Here is a 14,952-nt window from a genome sequence, read left to right as displayed (position 1 = left end):
GTCGCCGGCGCCTCCCCCCCCCCCCCCCAACAATGTTATTTTAATCTGCGCAGGCAATCAGATCTCCAATGGCCAATCGGAGCCCATGCTGAGCAACAGCCCCATCCACTTTCTAAAAACACTTGGTGGGTGCCATGAAAAGGTGTAGGTGGGCACCACGGCGCCCACGGGCACCATGTTGGAGACCCCTGCTGCACTTTAAATAGCATTCCTGGAACATTAGCTGTTGTAGATTTTCCGGGCTGTCTGGCCGTGGTCTCGGCATTGTAGGACCTGACATTTCGCCAGCAGCTGTGACTGGCATCCTCAGAGGTATAACACAGAAAGATCGAGTACCTTGACACAGAGAGTACTCCATCTTTCTGTGTTATACCTCTGAGGATGCCAGTCAGAACTACAGGCGAAACGTCAGGTTCTACAATGTGAAGACCACAGCCACACAACCCGGAAAATCTACAACAGCCAATGAACTCTGGCTGTGAAAGCCTTCGACAACATATTCCTGGAACAAACCAGAAAGAAAGTTTGCACAGTGAAATGCACACAGCGCAAAGCAGCCTACGGCTCTCTGGAAGTCAGCTCTTCCTTCTAACAAACAGCCCAACAAGCACAAAGATCTCTGTCAAAACAGCTCCGAGCTTGAGGTCAGGCACCCCTGAAGTCTCAGCATTCTTGCCTGCAGATTTAGACTTTTCCTTCCATGATATGCAACAGATGGCTAACTTGACTGCAAAGTTTTTGCACAATGAGCACGCTGGGAAAATGGTGGAGGGCTCTTTACGCATATATGTATTTGACTTGTGACACCAGTGCCCTTTAAGAAAGCTTAGCGTTTTTACGATATCCGGCCCAGAGATTCCTCACTGTCTAGCGCGCTCCCATGTGCAAACACGAGAAAGCCGCAGGAAAACGACAAAGCCCGGAATGCTGTTACACCCGAGACCAGTCACGTTTCTAAGACAAACATCTTCTCCGTCAATATTATCTAGCCAGCCGCTGACATTTTTCTCTTGACCTTCTTCCTCCAAGAAGCTGAGGGTGGCTCCCCTCCTCGGTGCGCCTGTCAGAGGGCTAATGGTGTCCCCCCCCCACTCTCCAGGACAGCCACAAGACTGCCCACCTGCAAGGCACCACATGCTATTTCCAAGCCTACACCCCATTTCCCCCCACCAACCCACACTTCTGTTTCCCTTTCCCTTCTCCTCCAGAAAGTTTATAGAGCTACAAATACTGCCTTGAAGACACACCACGGGAGGGCAAACGGCTCACTGATAACCACCCCATTGCCAACATTTTGCCCCAGCAGCCAAAAATGAGAGATCATGGGAAGAAGTGGCATTCCAAAAACAACATCCGTGACAAAAATGACAAAGAGTCAATAAAGATAAGTTGCAAAAACGTTTACTGTAGTAATTTCTGTAGAAAATTTTCTTGTATTATTGCTCACACGCTAACGATCAGTGTTCCCTCTAAGCTGAGTTAGTGTGAGCTAGCTCACACTCTTTTAGCCTCCGGCTCACATATTTTTGTCTTCGCTCAGGAAGGAGGGCTCCAGAGCAAACTAATTTATGCAGTAGCCAAATTGCTCGCTCACAGCTTTCATGCCAGTAGCTCACAAAGAAGAATTTTTGCTCACAGGACTCCCCAGCTTAGAGGGAACATTGCTAACGAGTACTGTGCAATGAAAACAATTCTTTTCACAATATTTGTGAAACGAACTGTTCATTGCGCAGTATTCGTTAGCGTGTGAGCGATAGTGCCAGTTTGGTGTAGTGGTTAAGTGCGTGGACTCTAATCTGGGAGAACCGGGTTTGATTCCCCACTCCTCCACTCGCAGCTGCTGGATGACCTTGGGCAAGCCGTAGTACGGACAAGAGCTGTCCCTGAAAAACAGCAGTTTGTGTCACAGCTCTCTCAGCCCCACCTACGTCACAGGGTGTCTGTTGTGGGGAGGGGAAAAGAAAGGCGTTTGTAAGCCGCCTACCTTGGGTCGTGAAGGGCAGGGTATAAATCCAATCTCCTCTTCTTCTTCTTCTTGTTTTTGGAATTCAACATTTTGCCTCAGGCTGGCACTGCAGAGAGTCAAGGGGCCCCTGAACCCAATCCGAGCCAGTTCCTCTCGAGACTGAGCTATGTAGATCAAAAGCCTGACTTGGTACAAGGCAGCTCACAGTAAAAGGTAAAGGTCTCCCTTGCTCGAAAACCAGTCGAATCCAACTCTAGGGCTGCGGAGCTCATCTCCGTTTCCAAGCCGAAGAGCCAGCGCTGTCCGAAGACGTTTCTGTGGTTATGTGGCTGGCGTGACTAGACGCCGAGGCACACGGAACGCTGCTACCATCCCACCAAAGCGGTACCTGTTTATGGACTTGCAATGTCTTGCTATCGAGCTGCTAGGTTGGCAGGAGCTGGGGCCAGAGACGGTAGCTCACTCCGTCACGTGTGGCACTTGGGGTCTCAAACTGCCAAACCACCGACCTTCCGGTCTGCAGCTCAGCATCTTAACCACCTGAGCCACTGTGGCCCCTCAAAGGAGGTGGAGCCAGCCACAAAATGGCTGCCACAGCTTACCGCCAGTCAAACGTTTGAGGATCCTTGTGCTGTGACGGGCAACTGCCGCCGAAGCAACACTTTTCCAAAAATCTGCACAGCCAATCACCTCCCCAACAGCCAATCAGAAGCCTTGCCGGACAAAAGCCCCCCCCCCCCCACTTTCTACATATACCTGGCAGGCAAGGCTTCCTCTAAACTGTGGAGTCTTGTGAGCAAAAACTCTACTTTGTGAGTTCCTGGCATTAAAGTTGTGCGTGAGTGATCTGGCTACTGAGTAGATTAGTTTGCTCTGGAGCCATCCTTCCTAAGCTGAGAGAAAAATCTGTGAGCTGGTGGCTAAAAAACTGTGAGCTGGCTCACACTAACTCAGCTTAGAGGGACTAATAGAATGTCAGAGTTGGAAGGGACCTTGCAGGTCATCTAGTCCAACCCCCTGCCCTCTGGAGGAGCAGAGCCAATAGATAGCCTTACAACATACCCAAAAGATGGTCGTCCAGGCTCTGCCTGAAAACATCCGGCGAAGGAGCCTCCACCACCTCCCGAGGCAATCTGTTCCACTGCTCAACCACTCTGACAGTTAGGAAGTTTCTCCTGATATTCAGCCGGAAACGACTCCCTTGTAATTTCCACCCATTAGATCTAGTCTTGCAATCCGGAGCAAGAGAGAATAGATCTGCTCCGTCTTCTACATGACAGCCCTTCAGATATTTGAAGACTGCAATCGTGTCCCCTCTAAGCCTTCCCTTTCCCAGGCTAAACAGACCCAACTCTTTCGGCCTTTCCTCGTAAGACTTGGATTCCAACCCTCTCACCATCCTGGTTGCCCTCCTCTGGACACGCTCGAGCTTGTCAACATCATTCCTAAAATGTGGTGCCCCAAACTGGACACAGGACTCCAGGTGAGGCCTGACCAGAGCAGAACAGAGCGGGACTACTGCCTCCCGTGATCTGGACACGATGCTTCTGTGAATGCATCCTAGGATGCATTAACACCGCTGACAGGTGCCGGGAAAGGTGTCAGCGGGGGGCCCTGTGACCACAGGCACCCCATCGGGGACCCCTGCGCTACATAAACCAGGAAGAGGTGCTGTTACTGTAGAGACCAGAGTCCCCTCTAACTCCATTAGCACAAGTACACCCTTCTGAACTGCCAGTGGCTGAGTGAGACCAACACCACTTGCCTGCCGTGTGCCTTCCCTGATTCTGCGACATCCTTTGGAAGAGGTCATTGTTCTGTTCATAGTATCGATATTCCTCCTGCACGGGATCCCCCAGCGGGTGCCGCCGCTGACCACTGTAAAAAGGGTCGTAATAGTAACGGGACCCGGCGTCTCCGTTTTCCGTGACCAGGTTGGCTTCTGCCAAAAAGGGCTGGGGGGACGGGCCGTAGTCTTGCGGGACCTCCGCCCGGGCGAGGAAGGAGGGGGCAGAGAGCCGGTTGCTCTCCCGCCTCATGATCTCGTGCGGCGGCCTCTGCACGGGAGTCCGAAGGAAGCTCTGGTTCCTGGAAACGGCTCCATCCCCGCCGGCAGGGTAGGCGGAAGGGCTCAGGTCCGGAAGGCAGATGTCCGTGCGTCTTGGAATGGTTGGACCATGACGGATGAAAGAAGGCATAAGATCTGCAACGAAGGACTGCAGTCAGCACAAAATACATGGGGGCCTAAGGATATTTCAAAAGTCTCAACATATAACACTGTTTCTTTGATTTCAGGTTAGCGTTGTCACAGAAGTCCCTTTTGAGGCGGCTAGTCAAGCTAGGATCTAGCAAACCACCAGAACTATGGAGTTACCTTCGCTTGACAATCTTAGTCCACCAGATTAGCTATGGCTTCAGACCAACAGAGCTGCCCACCTAGATCTATCTTAAGGTAAAGGTTTCCCTTGCTCAAAAGCCAGTCAAATGCGACTTTAGGAGGCAAAACTTGTACAAATTTACATGTGCAAAATTCAGCCAAAGTGAAGCAACATTAAGTGTTATTGATGGCAATAGGAAAAACTTCCCATGCGCCTCTGAAACTCAAAATTCCCTATCTTAGGCTTGATTGTGTACTATGTCACCAGTTCTCAGTACTGAACAGATCTGTAGAAGAAAAGGCACTATCACACTACACAGAAACAAGGTTTAGTTGTATTGAAGAGCAACATCCATTATGTATTCCCTGCCTTTCTTCCAAGGAGTTCAGGGTGGCATACACAGGTCTCTCTTCCTCTATGTTACTCTGACGACCCCTTAACTGGGGAGGTCTGGTTTTACTTTAAAAGTGTTCTTTATGTTTGGTTCTACTAAGTATATCCGGCTGCCACCTGGAAATTTAAGGCTTTCCAAACCTTTATACTATAATATTTCTATCACTGGGTAGGTAGGTCGGTTTTTAGGCTTTCATGAGGGTCTATGTGTTTCCTGGGAAGTATTTCTTTCAGAACTGGTATCTTAAATAAAAGTAGATTTATTGATATAATTCATAAATAATATGGTAGAACACTGTAACTAGGAATGGGTAAATACTAAACAATTGCTTTGGGTATTTCACACACTTTTCTCTCCACTGTCAGGGATCTTGGCATGTAACTTTGTAACTTTAACTCAAGGTCATGTAAGTTCACTGTTTCTCTCCAGGACATACAGCCTTTCCTAAACTTTGTCTTCAATTACTTTCATTTACATTTTACTATTCTCTCAGAACAACTTCAGCTGTTCTTAACTGCACACACAGACTGCTTCTCTCACAGACTTCAGAACCAACTAACTGACTGTTTTACTGTCCTCATCAACTGTCACTCTTCCACTGTCAAAACCTCAAACTGTCACTACTGATAGACATACATATTCATCCACACAGCATCACTTCCAAAACCCCTCCCCCTCTCTGTCACTCACCAATCACACCACACTTGCCTCTTCAAGCACTCTAGACTATCACATGCAACCAAACTTTTAAAGAGACACACACCCATAAACAAGGAATCGTTACAGAGGGCTTCTGAAGTTCTGGCCCCACTGGTGGACCTCTAGTTGACACCTGGGTTTTGGCCAGCGTGTGGCACAAAGTGTTGGACTGGATGGGCCTTTGGCCTGATCTAACATGGCTTCTCTTACGTTCTCATGATTTATTTATTTATTATTGCATTTCTATCCCGCTCAGGGCGGCTCACAAACAAGGGCAACCATGTGCCAATATAAAACATTAAAAACAGAATAAAAACAACCACAATTAACAATAATAAAGTGCTCAGTGATGTTCATCATTCAGATCGAATCAAGATGGTGGCCGATAGATATTTCCCAAGAGCCCGATTCAGCAGTACCGATCCATCACGATACTGTGGCAAGATCTTTATAATGGGCCATCCCATTACCCCGTTGTTACCACAAGATAGTTGGTGGTGGTGGCAGTAGGTCTTCTCGTCCGGTCCCCTTCAACTTTCCCTAGCATTATTGTTTTTTCCAGTGACTCTTGTCTTCTGATAATGTGACCAAAGGATTAATAGGATTTTTCTCCCCAAAAGGGACATCTGTGACAACATCACCTGACCAGAAGGTAAAACACACATTACTTTGAGAGACACCTAGATATCCACAGTGTATTACAGCACAATATCAAGAAGAAACTGAGAGATAGTTAAGCTCTGTTTCGAGCACCTTAAGTGACACTAGTGCAACATCCCCAATGATCCTCTTGGCAAAAGCACTACCACTGAATACCACAGTCCTGAACACACCAGTGTTAACATTCATCCCTCTTCGCAAACAGGAGGAACAAAGACGCCAGGTCAATGAACAAGACAGCCATGAAAGAAAGGCAAACAGCCCCTGTTCTGACCCAACCAGATGCATTGATGATGCATGTTAAGGGAGCACTTAAGGAATATTTCAAGGGTTACATGTAGGAAGTTTGTGGGTTGGCCAGAAACAGAACATATACTTTGACGTGTGCATAATCATAGTTTAGCTAAAATCTAGCTGGCTATGGCAGAAGAAAAGCAAATTTTTTTAAAGTCTTCCTAAAGTGTGAGTGTTCAGTGTAAGTCGGTTGAAAACTGCTGTGACCTAAAACTGTACAGCTGCGTGAGGATATCACATGGTTTCCAATGAACTGTAAATATTGGCTATAAGTTTATAAAATGTATTCTGTCTTGGCAGGCCCAGGCTAGCTTAGTCTTATCAGATCTTGGAAACTAAGCAGGCTCACCCTGGTTAGTACTTGGATGGGGAGATGACCAAGGGAATCCAGGGTTGCTATGCAAATTGTCATTATTTCGTCGGAAGCGATTTGATGGCATTTAATGCACAGAGGCAGGTAATGGCAAACCACCTCTGTTCATCTCTTGGCTCGCAGACCTGAAGGGGTCACCATAAACTGGGTGTGACTTGGTGACACTTTCCATCGCCACCATGGGTAAAATGGAGCAGCCAAGCATATAACTAAACATATAGCGAAAGAGGGACTATTTGTTGAGGCAATGAAGACGAGAAGAGATTGGATTTATACCCCACCCTTCACTACCCAAAGGAGTCTCAGAGCGGCTGACAAACTCCTTTCCCTTCCCCTCCCCACAACAGACACCCTGTGAGGTAGGTGGGGCGGAGAGAGCTCTCTGATGGAAACTGCTCTTTTTCAAGGACAGTTGTGCCAGAACTATGGCTTGCCCAAGGTCATCCAGCAGGTGCAAGTGGAGGAGTGGGGAATCAAACCCGGTTCTCCCAGATTAGTGTCCGCACACTTAACCACTATGCCAAACTGGCTCTCGGTGGTCACACACAAACCTCAAAAGCTCACACACAGGACTAGAGAGGGGCATGTGCCAAACCACATAGCAAAATCTGTCACGAATTCTGCCCTGTTTGTGGTTCTACTGAACTTCCATGGCTGTTCGTGGATGAGGCAGAAAGCAGGGGTTTAAAGGGACTCTGAGTCCCTTTTAAACCCCTTCTTGTTTCCCGTGAAAGCCACAAAAACAGCTGAGCAATGGGGAAGTGCTCCCCCCACCACTCAATTGTTTTGGGCTGTCTTGTGCAGCCCATTTAAACTTTAAAGGGACCGCTCAAGACAGCCCGAAAACAGCTGTTTTTCGAGCTTTCTGCAAACCCCTTTTAAAGGTGGCTGCAGTCCCTTTCAACAGTGTTTGCAAAGGGGTTCAGTTTGTGGTTCAGCCAGAAACTGACATGAACTGCATTTTCCTGGTTCGGGCTGATCCCTACACAGCACTATTGAAAGACTGTCACACTGTGCCGCATCCCAAAAACAGAGGCTAGAAAAGGAGCAGTGATTCATTTGCACAGCTCTCTTTGTGTGTGGGAAAGACTGAAGGTAAAAGAAGGGGAAGGCAAAGGATGAGATGGTTAGACAGTGTTAGTGATGCAACGAATATGAAATTGAGCAAACTCCAGAGGACAACAGAGGACACGAGGGCCTGCGTGATGTGGTCCGTGGGGTCGCGAAGAGTCGGATGCAACTGTGCAAGTGAACAACAACAACTTTGTGTCCAAAATGTCCTATCTATGAATAGCCTTGCTCGGGATTTGCAAACTGAGGGCCCTGGCTTCCCTGATTCAGGCAATCCATCTCATGCTGGGTCTTCCTCTTCTCCTTCTCTCTTCAACTTTAATGTGACCAAAGTACAAGAGCCTCACTTGGTCATTCTTGCTTCTAGGGAGACCTGAAGGCTTTGATTTGATCTAGAACCCACTTAATGGTCTTTTTGGAGGTCCACGGTATCCGTGAAAGACCTCCAAAAACTGAAGAGCCAGTTTGGTGTCGTGGTTAAGTGTGCGGACTCTAATCTGGGAGAACCGGGTTTGATTCCCCACTCCTCCACATGCACCTGCTGATGTGACCTTGGGTCAGTCACAAGCTCTGGCACAGCTGTTCCTGAACGAGCAGTTTCTGTCAAGAGCTCTCTCCGCCCCACCTGCCTCCCAGGATGTCTGTCTATTTATTTATTTTATTTATATAAGTATTTTTACCCCGCCCTACCCCGCAAGCGGGCTCAGGGCGGCTTACAAGGGGCATAAGCCCATACATAAAACCAATAAAACCATAACTTTTATAACAACAGTACAATTCAATAATAAACAATAAAGTGCTTCTATTTCGCAAGATGGTCTTAGTTGTTCTTATGATGACTTCCAGCAACCCTCAGTTTGGGGTGTCGCTGTCTACTAGAAAGTCCGAACCCGTCCATTGTTCTTATTGCCAGGTAGTTCTTGTACCTCCAGATTATTCGGGGCTTTCCTGACCCTGATGGTATTACCACCGTTGGTAGTGGGGAGGGGAAGGGAAAGGAGTTTGTAAGCCGCTCTGAGACTCCAAGTGAAGGGCCGGGTATAAATCCAATCTCTTCTTCTTCTTCCTCCAACACCACATTCCAAAGGAAGGAACGCAGCTGGGGGTGGGTCAAGAGAGGCCCTCAGAGGTCACCAGGGCAGGGGACGTGCTTGTGAGAAATAACCTGCTGGTGGAATGGGAAGAAAGTCAGGAAGTGGGTGTAGCCGAGAGGAAGCCGTTAAAAGGCGGAGGCAGGCAAAGCAAAGGGCAACCGTGGAAAAGGGCCAGAGCTGGCAGGCAAGGGCCGGCGGGCTCACGACTTCAAGACGACGGATCCTTCTGGGGCAAAGGGCGAGCAGTCCCAGCCGTGGGAAGAAAAAATGGCAAGGAGTTCTCTGGGGGGGGGGGCAATAACTCCCTCGAGGCCTAGCCTAGAACAAGGAGGCGGCAACCGAGAGAGCCCGGAAGAGAGCCCTTCCCTAGGGGTGGAGCTGGAGCCTGGGCAGGAGGCAAGAAAGGAAGGGGACAAGCAGTAAGCGAAAGTGAGGGGCTGCTAGGCCCAGGGAGTCTGTTGAAGGGAATGTGGTGGGGTTGGTGGCGAGTGCCGTCGAGTCACAGCCGACTTATGGCAACCTCACAGAGATTCCAGGGGAAGGAGGAGGAGGAGGAGAAGAGATTGGATTTATACCCCGCCCTTCACTACCCAAGGAAGTTTTAGAGCGGCTCACAAACTCCTCTCCCTTCCCCTCCCCACCACAGACACTCTGTGAGGGAGGCGGGGCTGAGAGAGCTCTTTTGAGGACTGCTCTTTCAAGAACAGCTCTTATCAGAACTAGGGCTTGCCCCAGGTCATCCAGCCAGGTGCAAGTGGAGGAGTGGGGGAATCTAACCCGGCTCTCCCAGATTAGAGTCTGCGCACTCAACCACTGCACCAAACTGTTCAGAGGAGGTATGCCACTGCCTGCTTCTGCACAGTGACTCTGGAACTGCCTTGGTGGTCTCCCATCCACGTACTTCTAATGTCCTGGCCCCACTGGTGGACCTCCTGAGGGCACCTGGTATTTCTGGCCACTGTGTGATACAGAGTGTTGGACTGGATGGGCCATTGGCCTGATCCAACATTGGCATCTCTTATGTTCTTATGTACTAACCAGGGCCGACCCTGCTTAGCTTCCGAGATCTGACGAGGGTGGGCTAGCCTGGGCCGTCCAGGCCAGAGGATGTAAGAACTGTGTGCTGCCAAGTCACAGCTGGCCTATGGAAACCCTGTAGGGGTGTCAAGGCTAGAGACAGACAGAGGTGGATCGCCATTGCCTGCCTTTGCATACTGACCCTGGACTTCCGTGGTGGCCTCTCACCCAAGTAATAACCGGAACTGACCCTGCTTAGCCTCTGGAAGCTAACAAGATTGGGCATACCTGGGCCATTCAGGGCAGGGGGCACACAGACGATGAAAATAAAGACTTACCTACTCCACCTGTGTCTGTCTTATTGCAACAAGGATGATAGGACCTCCACGGAGGAAAAGAGGTCTCTCGCCTAGGGAGCCTCACAAGACCTCCTCGACCCACCTTTCCCACCCCTCAGGCACCCAGTCCTAAACATTTTTGCGTCCCAGCACAGAGTCAGTCCCGTGCATCCCAACAGGTCTCGCTAGGGCTTCACTGGCTTCCAACGTGCTCCCGAGCCTAGTGTTGATTTTGACCTTCAGAGCCCCCTATGGTTTGGGGCCGACATACCTGAAGGTGGCCCTAACACCAGCACCAAAGTAACACCAGCACCAAAGTAACACCGGCACCAATGTAACATTGGATAGCCTGGCAAGGAACCCGGAATATGGCGATGGTTACATCTGGATGCCGAAAGAGTGCCGCCATTGTTTACTTGCACTGCTAGCGTTTTGTTGTGGTTTTAACTGTTTTAAGAGAGCCAGTTTGGTGTAGTGGTTAAGTGCGCGGACTCTAATCTGGGAGAACCGGGTTTGATTCCCCACTCGTCCACTTGCACCTGCTGATGTGACCTTGGGTCAGTCACAAGCTCTGGCACAGCTGTCCTTGAAAAAGAGCAGTTTCTGTCAGAGTTCTCTCAGCCCCACCCACCTCACAGGGTGTCTGTTGTGGGGAGGGGAAGGGAAAGGAGTTTGTCAGCTGCTCTGAGACTCCCAAGTGAAGGGCGGGGTATAAATCCAATCTCTTCTTCTTCTTTAATATCTGTATAATGTATTTTTAAGTATATGACCGTAAGCCGCCCTGAGCCTGCCTTCGCGCGGAGGGCGGGATATAAATCAAATAGATAAAATAAAGCACCCTTCTGAACCCAGCCAACTTCTACGGTCACCTTTGGAGGCCCTGCTGTGGGTCTCCCCACCTAATGAGATTAGGGTGGGTGGGTGGCAACCTGGGAGAAGGCCTTCTCGGTCCAAGGACCAAAGCTCTAGAAGAGAGGTGTCAAACTCATTTGTTACAAGGGCCGGATCTGACATGTCATTTTGTTGGCGTGGGGCATGTGTGCCATCAAACGTAATGCCAGGTACTGGGGATATAAACTGTATAAAGGGCAGTAGCTGGTAAGCTCCAAGTTGTCGTATCCTCACTGCAAGGCCCCGTGGGCTGGAGGAGGGTGCAGAGGAAAACCCATATGGGTGGACTGGAGAGCCGGTGATGCAGAACTGGGCAGACGCGCCCACGCTGCTTGACTGCTGCAGATGAGGCTGTTCCGCCATGCTGAAGCCACAGCTGGAGAGGCCCCGCCCACTCCTCCCAAGCAGTCTCCGGTTCCCTCCCTTGCACTAGCTGCTCGCAGGCCACATTGGAGCCCCGGACGGGCTGGATCCGGCCCCCAGGCCTTATGTTTGACACCCCTGCTCTAGAACTCCCTCCTTGGGAAGTTTCCTCTGTCCCCTTCTGCCGCCATCTTCTGACAGCTGGCGAAGACTTTTCAGTGTTTTAATTTTTTAAATGTATTTTAGATCTGGTTTTGGCTGGTTTTAATGACTTTTAAGGTGTGTTTTTATTAGGTATGCTTCAGTTTGTCTGCCACCTTCTTAGTTCCAATTATGACCAACATTCAGAGTTCCAAAAGAGTAAGGGTAATCCACCTTCAGTCCGTGAGAAAGGCAGACTGTTGACAATGTAAATAAATAAGACTCTCGATCAAAAAAAGACCAACAAAGGTTTACTCCCTACCTAGATTCTTTTATCAATGAGCCTCAGCTCAGAAAAAGAAAAGACAAAATTTGCCTTGACAGAGAAGTCCAAAGCCTATTCAATTCTGTTGTTATTTATTTTATTGCAATGTGACCCAACTGCACTGCTCTGTAGAAAGAAATGTAACTAATTTTGTTCTGTTCACAGCTGACTTTTTTAATCCCATGTGGGCAATATAATCTCTGACCTTTTAACAAATTGACTTGAAGCTTTTCCATACAAATAAAATGTATCCGGTAACCTACAAACAGGACCCGGTGTAATAGCCCTTCCCCGTTTCAGCCTCGGAATATGCTTACAGATGTACTGCCTCTGGACCAGAAAGTTTCATTGAGCAGACAGCTTTTGACAGAACTTTCATCCACAAACTGGTCCAGTTCTTTTTTTAAAGAAGGCACCTAAGAAAATGGCTATTAGAGGCGCCTATTATGCACTACATGAGATCATAATTTTTGGAAAGAGCAAACAGGTGAGCAGAGCCAAACCTTTTGTTCAGCTGTTTGGCTGCTGAATTATTTTCTTTCTCTATTTCTGCCTTTTCTTTTGTAAACTGCCCGGCAAGTTAAAAGGGGGAAGGAATTGAGGTTGGCTATTTTATCTTTCGTTTTTGTTGAGGATGTTTTAACTGTTATCATAAGCTGCCTTGAACCACAAGGTGGGATTTAAATGTTTTTACAAATAAATAAATTAATAATAATAACAATAACAATAACAATAACAATAATAATAATAATAATAATGTTTTCATAAATAACATTAAATGCTTGCACACATCCCCACAAACTTGCTTCTGGAAAAACACTCCCAGAGGCATGCACTAAAAAAAAAAAAATCATCTGCCCAGAATTGTTGCTTTTCTTGCTCTGGGTTCAAATTCCCAGCTAGCTAGAAATACACAAGTACGCAAAGTTGCGGTCACACACACTAAATAATCCACTTTCAGGGCAATTTCCAACTGGATCTTGGCAGTTCCAGTTGGAAAGTGCAAAGAAAGTGGATTATTTAGTGTGTGTGATTGCAGCTAGAGTCAGGCCCTTGGTCTCTCAAGGTCAGCATTGCCCACTCCGACTGGCAGCCGCTCTCCAGAGTCTCAGGTCTTCCACACTGATTATTACCCAGTCCTTTTGTAGCTGGAGAGGCCGGTGGGGATTGAACCTGGGACCTTCTGCATGACAAGCAGAGGCTCTGCCGCTGAGCCTTACCCCCTCCCAAAAGCAAGCATCTTTTTTTTGGGTGGGGGGGGATTCACAGTTTGCAGTTTTATTTCAGTTTTTAACTGGGAATGTCCTGGCTATCATTGTAAGTCATCTTGCGCCACGAACCAAGGCAGGACGCCAATGCTTTAAGAAAATGTATATGTTTCCTTTGTTTGGCTGGCTTACACATTTTCACCTCTATTTTTGAACATTCCAAAGGTTTAGGTTTCAAGGATGTTGCTCCTCCTGTGGTTTAATATTTCTGTAAGATGTATTTTTGTGCGACTTTGTATGCTATTTCCCCGCAAAATAAAAATATTAATTCTGGGGGGGAAAGCACAAAGGCTGTGATCACACACACCAAACAATCCACTTCCAATGCACTTTCCAACTGGATTTTACTATGGTCCTTTCCGCATCTGCCTGCCAGTCCAGATTTTCTCAGTGTTCAAGCTGAGGCAATTTAAGTCCCGGGCAAAACAGCATCCAAATAACCCGGGGTAACAGCAGGCTGAAATCAGGCTGACCACTGAAGGGAGGGAATGTAATGCAGAATGCGGAGGAAAACCCCGTAATAAAAAGAAGGTTGAACTCGATTTTAGTGCAGAACGGAAACGTCTTCGGACAGCGCTGGCTCTTCGGCTTTGAAACGGAGATGAGCACCGCAACCCTAGAGTCAGACTAGACTGGCTTTTGAGCAAGGGAACCTTTACCTTTACCTTTTTAGGGGGGGGGAAAGATACATACCATTCATGCAAAATAACATACACACAGTTCATACAACTACCAGTCAATTTTGCATCAGTATTTTGATTTTTTTTTAAAAAAAAACTGGATTAAAAAACATTTTATAAAGTGCACTGTGTATTCTTATCCTAATCAGAGATATATATATATTCAGTATAAGAACAATATACAGTCCATACAACATAACTACCAGTCAATTTTGCATCAGTATTTTGACTTTAAAAAACAAAAAACATTCTATAAAGTGCATTGTGTATTCTTATAACATCCCAATGAGAGAGGTAGGGGTGTGTGTGTGTGTGTTCAGTACATTCAATATAACAATAACATAGTTCATACAACATAACAACTACCAGTCAATTCTGCATCAGTTATTTTGACTTTAAAGAAACAAACAAACCACCACCCCTGGATTAAAAAAACAACAACAACAGGATTAAAAATAAAGACTGGATTCGACTTTAGTGCTTCGGAGGGCACCGCGAGGTGAACATGGCTTAAAAGGGGGCGGCTGCAGAAAGGGCCCTGCGCGTGAACTCTGGCAAGATCCACCTCAAACAGGGCACCGAGAGTGGTTCGAAAGTGGGTTATTGAGCGTGTGTGGCGGCCGCAGAAAAAGAAAACGGGACGCGCCAGGCAGCCACGCCCTCCCGCCCGAGCCTACCTCGCAAGGCGGTTTTGTAGGGGGGAAAGAAAAAAGAAAACAGACACCCCCCCGAAAACACGCACACAGACACACCCTAGCAACGAGAGGGGAGGTCCCGTTTCCAGGGCCCCCCTTCAGTTAACGGTCACCCTCCCCCTCCCCCCCCTCCATCCGGGGACTCACTGCGGAGCAGCGGGCTGGTCTCCTTGATGACGTACTTGCCCTGGACCTCGCCGGGTTTGGAGAGCTCGGCGCGCGTCTTCTTCCGCGACAGCATCCCCCTCCCCTCAGCCCCGCCGCCGCCTCCCCCGGCCCCGCCCGCGCTCCGGGCCCCACCCCCG

General features: G+C 48.3%; 1 protein-coding gene across 1 annotated transcript in view; it reads right to left on the bottom strand.

Annotated features, from left to right (window-relative positions):
• SAV1 (salvador family WW domain containing protein 1) overlaps positions 1-14,904 on the bottom strand; it is a 28,910-nt gene extending 14,006 nt beyond the window's left edge. The window contains exons 1-2 of the mRNA XM_015425616.1: positions 14,795-14,904; positions 3,732-4,169 (exon numbers count right to left, since the gene is read on the bottom strand). Of these exons, the coding sequence (XP_015281102.1) occupies positions 3,732-4,169; positions 14,795-14,888 (532 nt within the window). The 5' untranslated portion in view covers positions 14,889-14,904. The remainder of the gene's footprint in view (positions 1-3,731; positions 4,170-14,794) is intronic.
• Between the last annotated feature and the right edge of the window lie 48 nt (positions 14,905-14,952).

The sequence above is a fragment of the Gekko japonicus genome, unplaced genomic scaffold, assembly GCF_001447785.1.
Source record: "Gekko japonicus isolate JY-2015 unplaced genomic scaffold, Gekko_japonicus_V1.1 scaffold961, whole genome shotgun sequence".
Classification (NCBI taxonomy): Eukaryota; Metazoa; Chordata; class Lepidosauria; order Squamata; family Gekkonidae; genus Gekko; species Gekko japonicus.
The sequence above is the reverse complement of the archived record's forward strand: the minus strand, read 5'-3'. Positions and strand labels throughout refer to the sequence as shown.